Source organism: Bos grunniens, chromosome 19 (assembly GCF_055505025.1).
Source record: "Bos grunniens cultivar Pamir isolate PY7600 chromosome 19, Bosgru_T2T1.0, whole genome shotgun sequence".
In the NCBI taxonomy this organism is placed as follows: Eukaryota; Metazoa; Chordata; class Mammalia; order Artiodactyla; family Bovidae; genus Bos; species Bos grunniens.
This window is the reverse complement of record NC_141183.1, coordinates 9827272-9846455: the sequence shown is the minus strand read 5'-3', so window position 1 is coordinate 9846455 and position 19184 is coordinate 9827272. Positions and strand designations below refer to the sequence as shown.

The window sequence follows — 19184 nt, the reverse complement described above, 5'->3', positions numbered from 1 at the left end:
CCTCTGATGCTGACTCTGCCCCACTTCCTCATTCCCTCCCCCCCCGATTCCACTTCCGAGCAGTCTTGTGATCATATTGTGCCTACCCAGATAATCCAGGATAATCTCTCCATCTCTAGGTCAGCTGCTTCAGTTCAGTTCAGTCGCTCAGTCGTGTCCGACTCTTTGCGACCCCATGAATCGCAGCACGCCAGGCCTCCCTGTCCATCACCAACTCCCGGAGTTCACTCAAACTCACATCCATCAAGTCGGTGATACCATCCAGCCATCTCATCCTCTGTCGTCCCCTTCTCCTCCTGCCCCTAATCCCTCCCAGCATCAGAGTCTTTTCCAATGAGTCAACTCTTCACGTGAGGTGGCCAAAGTACTGGAGTTTCAGCTTTAGCATCATTCCTTCCAAAGAACACCCAGGGCTGATCTCCTTTAGGATGGACTGGTTGGATCTCCTTGCAGTCCAAGGGACTCTCAAGAGTCTTCTCCAACACCACAGTTCAAAAGCATCAATTCCTCGGCGCTCAGCTTTCTTCACAGTTCAACTCTCACATCCATACATGACCACTGGAAAAACCATAACCTTGACTAGACGGACCTTTGTTGGCAAAGTAATGTCTCTGCTTTTGAATATGCTATCTAGGTTGGTCATAACTTTCCTTCCAAGGAGTAAGCGTCTTTTAATTTCATGGCTGCAGTCACCATCTGCAGTGATTTTGGAGCCCCCAAAAATAAGTCTGACACTGTTTCCACTGTTTCCCCATCTATTTCCCATGGAGTGATGGGACCAGATGCCATGATCTTTGTTTTCTGAATGTTGAGCTTTAAGTCAACCTTTTCACTCTCCTCTTTCACTTTCATCAAGAGACTTTTTAGTTCCTCTTCACTTTCTGCCATAAGGGTGGTGTCATCTGCATATCTGAGGTTATTGATATTTCTCCCGGCAATCTTGATTCCAGCTTGTGCTTCCTCCAGCCCAGCATTTCTCATGATGTACTCTGCATATAAGTTAAATAAGCAGGGTGACAATATACAGCCTTGACGTACTCCTTTTCCTATTTGGAACCAGTCTGTTTTTCCATGTCCAGTTCTAACTGTTGCTTCCTGACCTGCATACAAATTTCTCAAGAGGCAGGTCAGGTGGTCTGGTATTCCTATCTCTTTCAGAATTTTCCACAGTTTATTGTGATCCACACAGTCAAAGGCTTTGGCATAGTCAATGAAGCAGAAATAGATGTTTTTCTGGAACTCTCTTGCTTTTTCGATGGTCCAGTGGATGTTGGCAATTTGATCTCTGGTTCCTCTGCCTTTTCTAAAACCAGCTTGAACATCAGGAAGTTCACGGTTCACATATTGCTGAAGCCTGGCTTGGAGAATTTTGAGCATGACTTTACTAGCATGTGAGATGAGTGCAATTGTGCGGTAGTTTGAGCATTCTTTGGCATTGCCTTTCTTTGGGATTGGAATGAAAACTGACCTTTTCCAGTCCTGTGGCCACTGCTGAGTTTTCCAAATTTGCTGGCATATTGAGTGCAGCACTTTCACAGCATCATCTTTCAGGATTTGAAATAGCTCAACTGGAATTCCTTCACCTCCACTAGCTTTGTTCGTAGTGATGCTTTCTAAGGCCCACTTGACTTCACATTCCAGGATGTCTGGCTCTAGGTGAGTGATCATACCATCATGATTATCTTGGTCGTGAAGATCTTTTTTGTACAGTTCTTCTGTGTATTCTTGCCATCTCTTCTTAATATCTTCTGCTTCTGTTAGGTCCATACCATTTCTGTCCTTTATCGAGCCCATCTTTGCATGAAATGTTCCCATGGTATCTCGAATTTTCTTCAAGAGATCTCTAGTCTTTCCCATTCTGTTGTTTTCCTCTATTTCTTTGCATTGATCGCTGAGGAAGGCTTTCTTTTCTCTCCTTGCTATTCTTTGGAACTCTGCATTCAGATGCTTATATCTTTCCTTTTCTCCTTTGCTTTTCGCTTCTCTTCTTTTCACAGCTATTTGTAAGGCCTCCCCAGACAGCCATTTTGCTTTTTTGCATTTCTTTTTCTTGGGGATGGTCTTGATCTCTGTCTCCCGTACAGTGTCACAAACCTCCGTCCATAGTTCATCAGGCACTCTATCTGTCAGATCTAGGCCCTTAAATCTATTTCTCACTTCCACTGTATAATCATAAGGTATTTGATTTAGGTCACTTGGACTGTGAAGAAGGCTGAGCGCCGAAGAATTGATGCTTTTGAACTGTGGTGTTGGAGAGTCCCTTGAACTGCAAGGAGATCCAACCAGTCCATTCTGAAGGAGATCAGCCCTGGGATTTCTTTGGAAGGAATGATGCTAAAGCTGAAACTCCAGTACTTTGGCCACCTCACACGAAGAGTTGACTCATTGGAAAAGACTCTGATGCTGGGAGGGATTGTGGGCAGGAGGAGAAGGGGATGACAGAGGATGAGATGGCTGGATGGCATCACTGACTTGATGGACATGAGTCTGAGTGAACTCCGGGAGTTGGTGATGGACAGGGAGGCCTGGCGTGCTGCGATTCATGGGGTCGCAAAGAGTCGGACACGACTGAGTGACTGATCTGATACCTGAATGGTCTAGTGGTTTTCCCTACTGTCTTCAGTAGGTCAGCTGATTAGCAACCTTAATTCCATCTGCAATGTTAATTCCCCTTCACCATGGAATTTACCAGATCCACAGATTTGGGGTCTGTTCTGCAGAACAGATCACCCTAGCTATTTTATTCCTTGGCTGTTTCTTGTGAGGCGGGACCTCTTTCTTCTTGAGGAGATGTTCCATATGGATAGAAAGGACTACAGTGTTGTCGGACTTTTTCTAATTGCTTTAAGCATTTCTCGTCCTGGAAGAGCATTCCTCTTTCAGAGGTAGCACACGTACAGAGCAGCAGCAAACTCTGACCTGGGTGACCTGTTTGTGCTCCTTAGCAGCCCTGTTTGTCATCAGATTGCTAGAACAGAGAATGTCTTCGGTTGTTGCTGCCTATTCTTGAATGTTTTTGTGTTGATACTTAATTTGGTAGCAAAGAGAATTTTTTTCTTTTTTTGGTTTCAGGTAATGAAAACATCCCTGAACAAGGAGCTTGTTAGGAAAAAGGAGTTCCTTGTTGTAGAAGATCTTGACATGACATTGGTGATTATTTTTCCAGACACCTGCTTTTGTTCTTCATGTCGCATGATGGGCATCTTGTGCAGAGGAAGCAGGCGAGGTGTGACACTCTTTCACAAATTGATGTTAAAGGCTCATTTGGTTTAATCTCCTATGGAACTGAATTTTTGGCTAAATACTACTGTTCTTTCCATTTTTGGATCTTGTTTATCTTTCATTTTCTCAAACATAAATATGTATATGTACAACTTTTTAAAAAGAGGAATTTCAATTTCTACTTTAAAAAATTATAGAAGTAACATATCTTTATGGACTTCCTGGGTAGCTCAGCTGGTAAAGAATCCACCTGTGATGCAGGAGACCCCAGTTCAATTCCTGGGTCCGAAAGTTCCCCTGAAGAAGGGATAGGCTACCCACTCCAGTATTTTTGAACTTACCTGGTAGCTCAGATGGTAAAGAATCTACCTACAGTGTGGGAGACCTGGGTTTGATCCCTGGATTGGGTAGATCCCCTGGAGGAGGGCATGGCAATCCACTCCAGTATTCTTGCCTGGAGAATCCCCTTGGACAGAGGAGCTTGGCGGACTACAGTCCATGAGGTCACAAAGAGTCAGACACGGCTGAGCGACTCAGCACAGCACAGCAACTTATTGTTCTAGTAAAATGTGATGATAGAGAAAAGCCTATAGTTAAAAGTCACTTTTGACTTTTAAAGGGTTCTATGAGGTTGGAGAAGACTCTTGAGAGTCCCTTGGACTTCAAGGACATCCAACCAGTCCATCCTAAATGAGATCAGTCCTGGGTGTTCATTGGAAGGACTGATGCTGAAGCTGAAACTCCAGTACTTTGGCCACCTCATGAGAAAAGTTGAGTCATTGGAAAGACCCTGATGCTGGGAGGGATTGGGGGCAGGAGGAGAAGGGGACAACAGAGGATGAGATGGCTGGCTGGCATCACTGACTCGATGGACATGAGTTTGGGTAAACTCCGGGAGTTGGTGATGGACAGGGAGGCCTGGCGTGCTGCGATTCATGGGGTCACAAAGAGTCGGACACGACTGAGTGACTGAACTGAACTGATGAGGCTCTAGGAAGTTTGCGTGATTTTAGTTCTCTGTGTTACCTCCAAGGTCAGTTGATTTCCACACAAAGATATGTTGCACATCATCCCCAATTCCTGCCTGTGCAGCAGAAGTGAAGAAAACAGCCCTTGTGAGACTGAATTGCTCTTGGAGGTGTGCAGCTTGGAGAAAATAAGAACCTCAGAACCCCTTGGTTGCAAAGGTCAGGGGATCTCCCATATCAGAGACCACGAGAGGAAGAATGTGTACTTGGCGCTCCTGCAGGGGTCAGACTGAAGCTTAAAGAGTGGCTTGTTGACCTGCCCACCTGAAGCTGGGAATCTAGTAAACAGGGGGTAGAATAGTGCTTCCCATACCTGGCTTATCTACAGAATCTCATGGGTCATTTCAAAAAGCAGTTTACTCTGCGGCCCTGCTCTAGCCATGGCTTGTGAACCAGGATCCTCCAGGGTAGGATCCAGGGATGAGTGAATGAGTACAGACACACACACACGTGCACACATGTATTTTCAAAGCACCTGAATTCAGGAGCCCAGATGTAGAAGACCAGTTCTTGGGAAGCTTGTGCTGCTCTCTTTGGGATCATGTTGCTTGCTCCTGTCTTGGGTTAGAGATGGTTCTCTTCATTGCATGTGTTTGTTTGAAATGATGGTGTGGGGATTTGTGTCCAGGATTATAGGAAGGGTTGACTGAGCGTTAAATGTATTTTTTTCCAACTGTAACCATCTAATTGATGTGGTTTTGCTTTAGGCCATTCAGAATTCCCCTTAGAGGGTTTTGAGCTTTCAAGCAGAGGTCCATAAGAAAAGGCTCCACGGATCAAAGAAGCAAAAAATAACCAAGCTTGGGTTTTATTTTTACTCCTTTATAATAGCTACCAAGTTCATCTGCCTCCCCGCTTCAGCTTCCTCAAGTGTCTGTATGGTTTTAGTTTTTGCTCCTTTTAGAAAGATACCTTCCCTGTGTGTTGCTCAGTTGCTGGGCAGCTGCTGGCCAGGCGCCATCCTGGAGTCCTGATCTGTACAGCAGAGGAAGTGACCTGAAAAGAGCCTTCCCTTCTCTCTCTCGGGACGTGGATTGCCAGGCATGTGAGGCCTGCAGAAGGGCTGAGGCCCAGTCACCTGCCAGAGCAGCTTCCGAGTGGCTCTCAGCCTCTCCTCAGGCGTTGGTGGATAGGCTGGCTGTAATTGTAATGTCCTTCTTACTGTAGCACTTGGACAAGCTTTGAAAAGTTAACGTGGAAAATTTTAAAACACACGCAGAAGTGGATGGAAGAGTGTAATGAACTCCTGTGGACCCATCAACACAAACATTTTGGTGTAGTTTCCTTTCAGTCTTTTTTTTTTTTTTTTAACGTATATTTCTACATGTCCACCAACCTTAAGTCCTTCTTGGAAAATGTAGGATTTAAAAAATAAGCTTAAACCTCAGCTTCCACCTTAAGAGACTAGCAAAAAGGAGAAAATGAAATCAAAGCAAGCAGAAGGAAAATATAAAAGAGCGGAAAGCAGTGAAATAGAAGACAGAGCAGCTGTCCAGAAAAGTTCCCACCTTGAAGGGAAGTGGATTAGCAGAGAGGAGGAGGAGGGCATCCATTCCATTGATCACAGTTCAGCAGCCGGGTCATATAGTGCTGAGCAGGTGGCTTGGTAGAAAGAGCACTGGGCATGGAGCCTGGCTTCTGGGTCTGGTACTGTCTCTAAGGGCCCTTTGATCTTGGGCAGGTCACTTGGCATCACCAAGTCCCCTGAAAATGTAGACAATGGTATCTTTTCTACCTGCCCTGCAGAGTTGTTGCAAGGTCAAATAAGACAATGCATGTGAAAGTAAGTTACATAAAACAGCTGGGAAAAAAGTGAAGTATAAAATTTGATAAGGAGAAATTTGAAATTACTAGATCAACTGAAGCTCGGGGATTCATATGTGGATTTTATTTACAACAATGATAACAACAAAAAGTTTAAAAATTAGTTCTAGTCGTTCTGTAAAATGTTTTGTAGCTTTTTAAAGAAAAATGAACATTTTTCTCTGCCCTTAAAATGTATATATGGATGAGTTTTTTGATGGCATCTGCCGAGGAAGGACCCCATCCTCACAGGGACGGCAGGAGAAACAAGACTTCAGAGGGGGTGCTGGCAGCTGGCTGTCTCCCCACGGCTCCGTGGGGGCTGGAGGCAGGGAGCAGGCCTCACTGGGTCAGACAGTTTGTCACGTGGAGCCCAGCGGAAACCGGAACCCAGGCTGGACGTGCTGCTTCCCCGACCAAGGTCCATGGGGTGACAGGATAAGCCCAGATGATGGCCACGCTCGAATTGGGTTAGTCTGCAGCTGAGGAACCAGGTGCTGAGGGCTTAGCACCTTCCGCAGCAGACAGGCCAGCCCTCCCCTGGGAGCCACCTGGTCACACTTGGCCTCCTTGGCCAACCAGCTGTGACAGAGTATGTGCAAGGATGCTCAGGCCCCATGGTGGCCTGACTCTGCCCCAAGCTGTATAATATGATTGCACCATGATTTGATTACTTGTCCTTTCTTGTTGGTCATTTAGAAGTTTCCTCTCTGTTCTGTAACAAGTTAACCCTGTAACATCATTGTTGGTAAAGCTTTGCCAACATTTCTAATTGTTTCCTTAGGCTAGACTTCTGTAAGTGAAATCACTAGGTCAGTGACTAAAAACTATTTTTTAGTCTCTTGATATGTACTGCCAAGTGATTTTCCAGAAAGTTCTGTCACATTTACATTTCATACTAGTATATGATGATATTTGTTAATTTATCCTTCTAAACATTGAATTATTTTTTAATGTAATTTTTAAATATTTTCTGTCTTCTCAGTGTTAGTAGGGTAGCTTTATTCTAAGACCTCGGCCTAGTGTTCATATAAATCAGAATGGGATTTATAGCAGCTTCTTTCCCAGGTCATTTCTTGTTAATTTAGTCAACAGATATTTATTGAGGACAAACTAGAAGCTGGGCACTCTATGAGTCTTGGGATTTAGACGTGAAATCTCAGGGACCTGGCATTCTAGATGGAAGGAGAACTTTGACCTTTAAGCAAGAAAAGGAGCTGGTTTTTCTGGATAGTGTATGTTTCATCCAACTGTGTGTGGAGTTCAGATAAAGGTTTCTTAAGAGTTAAGTAAGGGTGAGAACTCATCTGCTTCCCACCCTGTGTTTATTGGACACAGGTCAGCAGTTGAACTTTGTGTTCCTGACTTTTCAGCACTCATGTGTCCCCTTGCAACTGACAAGGCCTTTTTATAAGACATCTGCATCCACAAATTGTGTTAAAGACTTTTGAAAGTGAGTCTACACAAAGCACGATTTAATCCTGAACAGATAGGTTTTAGAATCCTTTTATGTGAGGATAGGGAGAACAGTGCCTGTTTAGGGACTTTCTGGTGGAAAGAAGCTTAAACTTGGCTTGATAATTTTATCTCTTACTACTCTTTCCAAAGTGCACTGACTGGGAATTCCCTGGCAGTCCAGTGGTTAGGGCTCTGTGCCTTCACTGTCAAGGGTCTGGGTTTGATCCCTGATTGGGGAACTAAGATCCCACAAGCCGCATGGCATGGCCAAAAAAAAGAAAAAGAGCAAATGCATTGTCATGGATCTTTCATCTGTCAGCCTTAATTTTTACCCTTTGGCCCAAGGCCACCTTGTGGCTTGGGCAAATTATCTTGTCTTCTCTCAGGGGCACAGACTTGGGGTAAAGACTCAGTCTCACCTGCCTTGCAGGTCATCGCGAAAGGTCCAGTGAGATGCTCTATGTACATCAGTCAGGGGGCGACACACAGCGGGAGCCTGGAGAGAGAAGTGATGGCTGTCATCAGCACACACTGGAGGGCTTGGTAGGGCCGCCACAGATGCTAGGATACCAAAGGTGATGTTGAAACATCTTACTTAGTGATAATAAACACATTCATTTCCTTTTATCTTTTTGCTAAAAACTTTTCTGGTTACCCATTACTGTAGTTTTTAAAAAAACTATCGAGGTATAATTTACATACAGTAAACTGTATCCATTTGAAGTACAGTCTGATGAGATATATTTGGCAGATTTATACACCGTTGAAACTGCCATCACAGTCAAGATACAGAACATTTCTCTAAAAAGGTTTTCAAGTTCATCTGCAGCCCACCCCCCCCTCCACCCTAGGCAGCCTGGGTCTTTGTGTCCCTACAGGTTAGTTTACGTCCCCCAGAGTTTTGTATAAATGGAGTCATACAATGCACTCTCTACTGTGGCCCTCCCTCAGCGTGAAGCGACCGAGGTCATCGCTGGGATGTCCGTCTTTCCTCTTTACTGCTGAGTGGTGTTCCCCTGTCTGTATTTATCCGGTCACCTGGCCTGATCTTGTGCCTTGTTTCTGGTTTGAGGCCATTGTGAACAAAGCTGCCGTGAGCCGTCGTGAAAAGTCATTGTGTGGACATGTTTCATTTCTGTTAGATTAATATCCATGGATGGAATGGCTGGGTTGTATGGTCGGGTTTTACTTTTCTCCTAAAAAATGTTTTATTATATGTAAAATGGTATTATATGTAAGGAATGGTATGTATAAATAGTATGTAACTAGTTTAAAATGTCTCAGAACAGCTTTTATTTAATGTAAGTATAATATGCAAATCAGTTAAAGTATGTTTTAATATGTTATCATTTTGCATCAATCAAAAAATACTGGATTTTCCTAGAAAAAACAGTGACAATAAAACTTGAAGCAATCACAAAGTAAATGAAAGTATTTTTTCCTGTTCTTGTACACAATTCTGTGCTTCCTTAAAATTGGAAGAGAAGGCTTCACACAACAATTTCTAGGTATAAATTCTTGGAGGTGGGCAAATGCACCTGAGAGCACAGCGGAGGCAGAGTGGGGGCGGGGCAGCCCTCAGGAAGGGGCTCTGTATCTTGTGCGTGCTTTGCAGAGTTGCTCTGTGTATCTAGGTAAGGTGCTTCCTGGTAGCTAGTGGCTTTTGTCCATGATGTTTGTGAGACAAATACAACGTGGACACGCCTTTGATGGTCACTTTATTCCTTTTCCAGTGCAGCCAGAGGATGGGCGCCCTCTCAAGTCACCAGTCAGGCCTTTGCCACCCACTGAATTGCTTGTGCCACTGCCACTCAAAGTGCAAATCTTTTAAAAAGAGGGGAGTGGGGGTTAATATTTATTTTTAAAGGAATTATTCTGTAAAATCTTTTTAGAACAATTCTGTTGTTTAGGGGTTTTGGCATTTGAACTACCAGGAAGAAAGTTTTCTACTTTGGAATTAAGGTATTAATTAAAGATTATTCTAAAGAATCAGTGAGTTATGTCCCCAGATGAGTTAGATGGTGGGAGTTAAAAGTAATTTAACTTAGAGCTGGGAAATTGGTCCTTTCATAATTGCAACATGGTGAGCTGGTGGTTTAGTCCACTTAGTACCTTATTATGTACTGTTTTCTGTCCTGATTGTTAGTACTGCTTACTTTAATGGTTGTGCTGTGTAGGATTCCCTCGAGTCATTGTGTAAACCCCAGGTGAGAAACAAGGGCTGCCAGCAGTGCTCTGAGCTTTTGTTTGCAGTCTGTCAGCCTGTGGGTTGGGATGAGAGGCTTGGTCCCCATGTCCTCATGCTCCTGGTGACTCATCACCCAGTCCCTCAGGTTCATGCCTGGAGGCTTCTGGAAGGAGGAGGAAACTTTGGGGAGACTGGGTAACCCCTGCGTGTACTCTTTTTCTTGATGTATCTCTTGGATGTCTTGTTTCCCAACCAGGATCATATGTGACTTTTTTGGCCGGACTGTCTTTTACTAAACAAGAAGCTTTGTACTCTACAGAATATCCTTTAGTTTTGTGTTTAACTAGACATTTTACATTTTCAATATAGGATTCAATGTGTACCATCACTTTGTGATAAGACATTTGGGACATTACCTCCATTTACTTGGTTGGTGTTAACAAACTCACTGATATGCTTTTGCATCGTTATCAGTCAGTCATTGTCTTAACCACTGACAACATTATTTGTCCTGATAATCCCAAGCCAGTTAATTGATGATAAGGTGAAGGTGAAGTCGCTCAGTCGTGTCTCAGACTGTAGCCTACCAGGCTTCTCTGTCCATGGGATTCTGCAGGCAAGAATACTGGAGTGGGTTACCATTTCCTTCTCCAGGGGATCTTCCCAACCCAGGGATCGAACCCTGGTCTCCTGCATTGGAGGCAGATGCTTTAACCTCTGAGCCACCAGGGAAGCCCAACTGATGATGTTCTCCTCCAATTAGATACGTTTCAAAGGTGATTTCTGTGGAAGTTTATGAAATGCGAATGATAAAGCTCTTTCCTTTCCAGTGAGAGAGAGAGAGAGAGCGAGCAATGAATAACAGTCTCTTCTTTTCCTGCCATGTTCTGAACTGCTGGAAATAGAGAAAGGAAGAGGAAACTGGAGATCAAACCACCAGGCTTTGTGAAGAGAAGGCATCCCCCTGATGCCAGGCATTGGGGAACAGGTTGCAAATTTGTAAAGTAGGTCAGGTTTCTTTCTCTTTCTAACCCCTAGTCGGATCTTTTGAATGTTTGGGACCGCAGGCTTCCAGGACCTTCTGCCTTCCGTTTCAGTACTCAGGTGGAAAGCAGGGGCCCTGGATCCACTCTGCTTAGTGCGATGTTTTTGGTATCTCTCTGTTGGTGATTTCTCTGTTTAAAATGGCCCCCCACACAGTGCTGAAGTGCTGTCTGGTGTTTCCAAGTGCAAGAAGCTGTGATGTACCCACCGAGAACACGTGTGTTCGGTGAGCCTCCTTCAGGTAGGAGTTCATTGTCAGTGAGGTGTCCTAAAACATGCTCACATATTGGGCCATGAAGGAACTGGGGTCAGGGCCTCACAGGAACCTAGCCCTGTATTCCCCTGGGATCTGGGTTCAGTATTTGGCAGTTGAGGGTTAACAGTGACTTTTCTAGGAGCCTTTCTAGGATGCTTGAATTAGGAGGACTGACTGTATTGCTAGCCTTCTTTCTCCCCTCTAAGCTTCAGGCTTAGATGGCTCACTGCCTCATTTCTCTTCCCTCCTCACTGAGATGTCTAAAGGGGGCCTTGTGCTTGGTGTGGCACAGAAGAACCCCCAGATGTCCCCATTCTAGGAAGCAGCATGTCCACCCACGTGGTGTGCAAACTGCGTGTTGAGAAATCAACCCCGATTCCTCCCTTTCTCTCATTTTGCACAGTTTCTTAATGGTGCTGTCCATTCCACCTCCAAACATGGTCTAAAGCGCTCTGCTTGCTGCCACATGAGTGGAGACCCCTGGCATTGCTCCTGGGATGTGACTCCAGCTCCCTGTGTCGCCCTCACTGTGACCTTGTATCCCGTGCTTTCCCCATTATGGGCACCTGATCAGCTGTCCCTTCTCAGGTGGACCCAGAGGAAACAGGCTGAGAAAGATTTTGTGGTTTGAGCCGCTGACGTCACTCTGGGTGATGGTAGCTTCTGTAAACAGTCCTGCCTCCACACCTGGTAGGAATATTTTTGAGACTGGAAAGGAGGTTTGCTTTTTTCTTTTTATAGGGAAAATAGACCTCAGAACAGTGGTTTAAGAGCTTGAAGAAAATCTTGAAGAAATGCCCCTTCAAGAATAGATTATTAGAGTTTTCTTATTTGTTTTGTATTTCACTGAAACCATCTGTCTTCTAAAACAAGGAGATTAGATTTTAGACAAAACCATGGTTTCCGCTTAGTTTGTTTTTAGAATCAGTGACGGGCACCAAGAAGAAGTTGGGACTGGCCGTGTGTGTGGCACTGCCTTCCGCCTTCTCTGCCCTGCCCTGTGATGCAGGGTGAGCGTCGTCTGTCTCCTCCTGTTTCTCTCACATGGTGGCTTCATCAGCAGGGCCCTGGCGCCTTTCCACGGGTTCACTTTGCACTCTGTCAGCTGAGTAAAAGGATGGGTGGAGTGCACCGATTTTATAACGTCCATCTTGTGGTTTTACGAAGAAAAGGGGTGATGTATAATTAGTAAGTCAGAAAGGGAGGGAAGGAAACAGGAAGAGAATATGCAGCACTTGTGCATCAGAGTTGATGTCCGAGGCAAGAAGGAGCGGGCGGGCGAACGCTTGGCTCCCCAGCCCACCTGTCCTCACTCTGAGCTATCAGAGGGCTTTGCTTCATACTCATGTGGATTTCACACCACAGTGACGCTTGCTTTCATATTTGTTGAAGGCTGGCCACTTTTTCTAAAACTACTAATTGAATTTGGTTTAAAAGTGCACAGTACACCCAGTGAACTAATTTGATCATTCTCCCTGACATTGTTCATATTCCCCTAAGTAGTAAAAGTATCAGAAAGATCATTTCTGGAAATATCAATTGAATTTATCTTCAATGGCTAGTGCTTTTCATGTATTACAGTGAAAGAATGAACTTGCCTGATAGCTTAGTCACCATTGTCCCCTACAAAACCTTCGGCTTGTTTGATCCATAAATGTTTTCCTTTTGATCCAGGACAGCGTTGAACCCATCCATTCATCATCCAGTGGGTGATGAATATCGCATTGAGCTGATGGAACCCTAACATGATTGGTCTGTGATTACCTGAGACCTTAGGATGCTGGTTCAGCAGACGCTTTTCATCTTTGAGAAGGGGAATCTTAGTTCACAGAGTCATAAAATGTTTAGAGGAGAAGTGAAAAGTGAAAGTGAAGTCACTCAGTCGTGTCCGACTCTGTGACCCCATGGACTGTACCCTACCATGGGATTTTCCAGGCAAGAGCACTGGCGTGAGTTGCCATGTCCTTCTCCAGGGGATCTTCCCGACCCAGGGATGGAACCTGGGCTCCTGCATTGCAGACGCTTTACCGTCTGAGCCACACTTACCATCAGTCTGAGCCAACAGCTTCAGCTTGTTTGCTGTGTGTGTGGTGTAGCAGGTGACGGTGAAAGGGTCATGGGAGGATGCTCAGCACTGGACTTTGAAGAATTGGTCTTGTAAATTTCGAATACAGACATTTGCCATCTTGAAAAAAAGAAAACTGTGTTACAGAACTAAAAACAATAAAATGCAAAGCAGCAGTTCCCCGCACCACCTTGAGATCCTCCTCCTAAGGGGTAGCCATTTTGAATTTTTAAAGCTGTTTAACAATATTCTTTTCTTGCTTCTTGATGGCCAGTTTCAGACCTGCTCTGCAGACTTTCTGTTGGGCACGACATTGCCAAGCCACGTAGTATTCTGCAGTCATTCTGTCTTCTTGGTACCACTCTTTGTTTTTCCTGGAGCTGTTAATTGCCTTAGCTTTTCCCTTTGCCCAGTTGTCTTTGAAATTATCAGTTGTTTTCTAAAATACAGCAGCTGTGCCGTAAGCTTATCTGTGATGTGTTTTGTCTGCTTAAGTGCCTCAGTCAGTTGTGTCCCCCTGGCCTGTGCCTATCATTTTTCTGCTCAAATCTAGATCAGTTGCTCTTGGGTCTGCTATCTGGCCTTTGTTTCCACTTCCCCCCAGAGTCATTTGGGATTACCTCTCTGTTGAATCACCTTTTCCTTGGCCTGTGTCTTTCCTGTTTTTGATTTACCTTAAGTACATTCTCTAGAAGTTTCCTTCGAAAGGGTATGTGGGAGGTCTGTGTTCTCTTGGTCTGTCTTTAACACTTTTTGGACTTGGTATAAAATTCTTCTAGTAAAATTTTCTTCTGATTTTGAAGACTTTTACTTTACTTTCTTTTTTTTTTGCTTATCATTCTGCCTGTGAGATTTATTCATGTTGTTTCATGTAGTTATATTCACTTTCACAAACATACAAAACGTTTTATCTTTTGAGTATGCCACTATTAAAAAAAGTCTGCTCCACTCTCACTGGACATGTAGGTGGTTTCCATTGGGGGTTATTGCTGCAAGTGCCACTGTGACCGTTCACGTTCATATTTCCTGGCATTCATGTGAATGATGGATTGCCAGCAGCATTTATAGGAAACTCAGTCTGTGATTTTTTTTTCCAGCTCTGTTACATGTCAAATGTTTATATCTACAAGGGTTTCTGGGCTCGTATTCTGTTCTGATGGTCTGTCCCATGCCAGAAGCACCCATCTTATAACCCCCAAAACAGAGAAGTAAAAACCTACCGGGATCGTGCTTCGCAGTGACAGATGTACATGGAACCTCTCGGTCCTCTGGGAACAGTGACAGCTGAGCGTGCCGGGTCCTGAGTGTGCTTTCTCTCTCCATGGATTTAGGTCCTCTGTCAAGGTTTTCACCACAATTTTAGAATTTTTTTCCATTAAACTTTTACACATTGTTGAACTGATTTATCACCAAGTGTTAAATGTTTGGGCTTTCCTGGTGGCTCATGGTAAAGGACCCACCTGTCAATGCAGGGGACGTGGGTTCAACCCCTGGGTTGGAAGATCCCCTGGAGAAGGAAATGGCAACCCACTCCAGTGTTCTTGCCTGGGAGATCCCACGGACAGAGGACACCTGGCGGGCTACAGTCCAGGGGGTCGCAAAAGAGTTGGGCAGGACTTAGAAACTAAACAATTTAATTTGTGCTTTTATATGTTGTCTTTGTAACCAGCAATCTTGTCAACCTCTGTGAATGATTCTAACAGTTTAGGGTTTGTTTTTTTTTAAACCTTTTCTATGTGGATAGTCAATCCACTAGTAAGATAATCATTTCTTTTTTTTTTTTTTTCCTTCTTTACAATCTTTCTGCCCTTTTTCTTGCCCCATTTCATTGGCTGGGGCATTTGGGCCCATTTCTGCTGGGGCTTCCTGACCGAGAAGATTGAGTTAGAAAACCCTCCAGCACAGTACCAGTGAAGTTGCTGAGTGTGGACACACTTCATGTCTTCCCCATCTTAAGGGAAAAGCTTTCAGCATTTCCCCACAAACTATAACATTTACTGTGAGTTGTAAATACCTTTTATTGTGTTGAAAAAACAATTCATCCTGTTTCTAGTTTGTCAAAAGATTTTTTTCAGTCATGGATAGCTGTTCAGTTCTTTCAGTGCTTTTCCTGTAGGTCTATGTGTCATGTTGTTGTGACAGTATATTATACAGCTAAGTCAGGAACTAGTCTAGCCCTGCACTGTCTTACGTGGTGACCACTATTGAGTTCTTGAAATATGTTCTAAGCATAAAACAAATCCAGGATTTTGAAACCTTAGTACAAAAAAAAAGGCAGAATATTTATTATATCGATCATATGTAGAAATGATAATGTTTTAGATATATTGGGTTAAATAAAACTTATTATTAAGGTTATTTTTTACCATTTATCTTTTAGTTGTTTACTGTATAAGTAAGTAAGTGTAAGTGAAAGTTGCTCAGTTGTGTCTGACTCTTTGTGATCCCATGGACTATAGAGTCCATGAAATTCTCCAGGCCAGAATACTGGAGTGAATAGCCGTTCCCTTCTCTAGGGGATCTTCTCAACCCAGGAATGGAACCCAGGTCTCCCGCATTGCAGGCAGATTCTTTACCAGCTGAGCCACCAGGGAAGCCCCTGTTTCCTGTGGCTGCTAGAAAATGTTAAAATACATATTTGGCTCATATTATGTGTTTTTTGGACAGCACTGGCTAGACACACTGATGTTTGCATCCAAATTTATAGTGAAGAATCTGCCTGCAATTCAGGAGACCTAGGTTTGATTCCTGGGTTGGGAAGATCCCCTGGAGAAGGAAATGGCAACCCACTCCAGTATTCTTGCCTGGAAAATCCCATGGACAGAGGATCCTGGCGGGCTACAGTCCATGGAGTCACAAAGAGTCGGACATGACTGAGCGACTAACACAATGTGTATTAAGTGTTTAATAGGTGTCCTCATTATTTTAAGCATTTTTACAGTAACCCAATGAAGTGGGAAATTTTTCTCCATGTCTTGGATGAGAAAACTAAAAGTCAAGGAGAGAGTAACAAAGTAGCTAGTGGGCAGTCGAGCCAGGACTGTAACCCAAGCAGCTGACTCCTGGGCCTGCACTGTCGGTCACTCCCTTGTAGGGATCATATGACATTTTAGATCACTGGGGATCTAAAATGAACGGGATCAGTGAACGGTGATGACAGTTGATTACCCAGAAAATACTTAGATTCCCTTTGTCATTCTACACTTGAAAAATCAAACCAAAAGAACTCCAGATGGATTAGGCCAAAGTGTCCCTTATTTATATATATACACTTAGACCTGTAACCCATCTGGAGTTTTTTGTTTTATTTCTTTAAGTATAAAATGACAAATATAAACACACAAATATATACATATATGCACATATATGTAATTTTTAAGTGAATATTTTTCTAATTTTATTGAGAAAGGAACACTACTTCCTAAGCAGGTCACAGAAACTTAGAAGTCATAAAAAAGCAATCAACAGACATGACATCGTATGAACCAACTTAATATATATAAATGTATTATTTATATTCTTTTTTGTGTGACAAAAGCTTTCATAAAAAAGTAAAACAGGCAGTATAGTTGGAGAAAATATTTGCAGCACTTACGAGCAAAGATTGCTATCCAAAATATATGAAGAGCACCTGCAAACCGGTAAAAAGACAAACAACAGTAGAAAAATAGGACAAAGGATATAAACGATTCAGAGAAGAAGCACAGCCAGCCAGTAATCCTAATAGACAGGGAAATGTGAACTACAACGACCAGCAGATTACCAGAACGTTAAAGAGCGCTGGTGAGGTTGTGGAGAAGCCGACATTCTCGTAGTGTTTGGGGGGTGCATTTTGTGCCTGATTTCAGAAGGCAGTTTGGTAATGTCTGTCCCAGTTTAAAATGTTTATAGAGTACATCCTATGCCCAGAGCTTGGTTTCTAAATACCATTCTCCATTAAAAGGAACCTGTGATCCTTGGGGAAATGGTTGATTCTGGGGCTGGGTAGGGAAAAATACAAAGTGAGCCTGCTTGGAAAGTCTTGTGATGGCAGGAAGTGAAGAAGTGCTCAGAGAATGATGGGGACAAGTTGGAAGACACAGGAGCCAACTTGAAGAAGCACCTGGCTGCTGACCCCAAAATTAGGGCATGATAAAAGATGGCGAGGAACAGATACCCACATCCTCCCAGAGCATCTCCCAACAAGATTCTTAGGAATCACAGAGGGACAAACAGCCACAAAAACGGAAACCTGGTGGACTCACCTCTACCAGATGTTCAAGGTTGGCATCACTAGTAAAAGGCTAATCAACATCGTGGACCCTGATGTCATGCATCAAGGACAGCCTAATTTTCTGTGGTGGTGTTTAGTCGCTCAGTTGTGTCCGACTCTTTTGTGACTCCATGGACTGTAGCCCACCAGGCTCCTCTGTCCGTGGGATTTTCCAGGCAAGAATACTGGAATGGGTTGCCATTTCCTTCTCCACATTTTCTGTGTAATTCTTGCCAAAAATACACAACCTCAGTTGCATCAGAAGAAAACTGTGGGCAAATCCAAATTGGGGAACATTCTACAAAACAACCCAGCACTACTCTGTGAAGTGAAAAGGTCATAACCCTGAGACTGGGAACGTTCGTGATCAGACTAATTGCAGTGGGGTCTCCTGGATTGGGTCCTGGACTGGAAGAAAAGGACCTCACTGAGGAAACTGAGGCGGTTCCAATAGGTTTACCAGGTTGCCTGTCAGTATTGTGTTGATGAGAATGGAGGACACATGGCAAGTCGATGTTTGTATAGTTTTTCTGCAGATCTAACATGTTTCAAAATAAAAAGTTAGCTGCCCATACTTGTTGACTCTGGAATTCAGTTTCCGAATCTCTTCTGCAGGTTCAGAAAAATAGATAAAAAACAATGTCGATTTCACGTAGCTTGTGATGGCAGAGTATTGGAAACAGAGATTCACCAGTACAAAATCAAAGTATAGAATTAGTGCAGATTTTACTGTGGGATGTACCAATTTAAAAACTTGAGGTAGATTTATAGGCCCTGACATAGGAAAATCTCTATGAAAAAAAAACTTGGAGAAAAACATATATTACATTTAACTTTGTGATATAGGCAGTAAAAAAAACAAGTAGTTTTATTTTTGTATTTTACATGTTCTGCATCTTCCTCCCCACTCCCCTTCTATAATTTAAACACTGGGAGACAGTAAGTATGGTATTTTCTGTCTTCAGTGAGATCATCCTCTTTTGTGTGTTAGAAAAAACTCAGAATGGTGATTCCGATTGATGAAAATACAAAGACGTAAACTCAGCCCTTAGGAAAAGTTTCTTACTGGTTCATATTTGTGTTTCTTAAGCTAACCTCAGTGGAGAGGGGCTGTGTTCTAGGCAGTCTCAGAGTTCAGGGAATTCACAGTTGATGACTACTTCGCTGGGGGTGTCTGGTCCCTGTGCCCTGAGCGTGTGTCCATCGGGCTGAGGGAGCACTCTGGGAGGGTCCCCTGGGCTTGGTGTCTGCACCCATGGTTACGTGGCTCCTCAGCTCTCCTGTGTCTTCAGCGTCCTTCGTGGAAGGGGGATGGTGGCGGTTGGGGTGCTGCCTGGTCTCCTGCAGGTTGTTTTGATGCCCAAGAAATTCTGTATTTCTGTGAAAATACCTCTGTGTCTCTTTGGAAACTAATGCAGCTTTTGAAGGTTACCTGCTTGGTTATGGTGCAGTAGCACGTGTCCCTTCAGTCAGAGTGACAAACCTCAGGCTGTCCAACAGCACCATGAACCTGGTTCATGTTTGGAATTCTGCATTGTTTTATCTTTGAATCTGCATTTCTCAGGTCTCTTTTTCCTGCAGACTTCTTACCAGGTAGGTTTCCTGGCTGGAAAGAGAATGTGCAGCCCCACCAATACAAATGTCATTCTGTGACTTTGGGTATAAAATCATTTTCAAGAAGAGTAAGGTAATTGGACTGAGGGTTTGTTCAGTGGAAGGAAGTTAAGTTTGAGGCTCATAGTCTTGGAAGGATGAATGATCACTATGCGAATGACAGAAATGCAGGTAGGTCTCTGTGGGTGGAGGGGTTCTGTCGCGGTGACAGCAGACACGGGGGGAGACAGGCAGGACCACGTCTTGAAGGGCCT

General features: G+C 43.7%; 1 protein-coding gene across 5 annotated transcripts in view; it reads left to right on the top strand.

Annotated features, from left to right (window-relative positions):
• Nucleotides 1-19184, top strand: part of CYTH1 (cytohesin 1) — a 79871-nt gene that overhangs the window by 10962 nt on the left and 49725 nt on the right. The window contains exon 2 of one of the 5 annotated variants that reach the window (XM_086356437.1): nucleotides 3073-3226. The exons of 3 other annotated variants lie outside the window; for them this stretch is intronic. In XM_086356437.1, the coding sequence (XP_086212563.1) occupies nucleotides 3076-3226 (151 nt within the window). In that variant the 5' untranslated portion in view covers nucleotides 3073-3075. Of the gene's footprint in view, nucleotides 1-2190; nucleotides 3227-19184 lie in introns of all 5 variants that reach the window. One more of the 5 variants, XM_086356436.1, reaches the window with a different exon arrangement.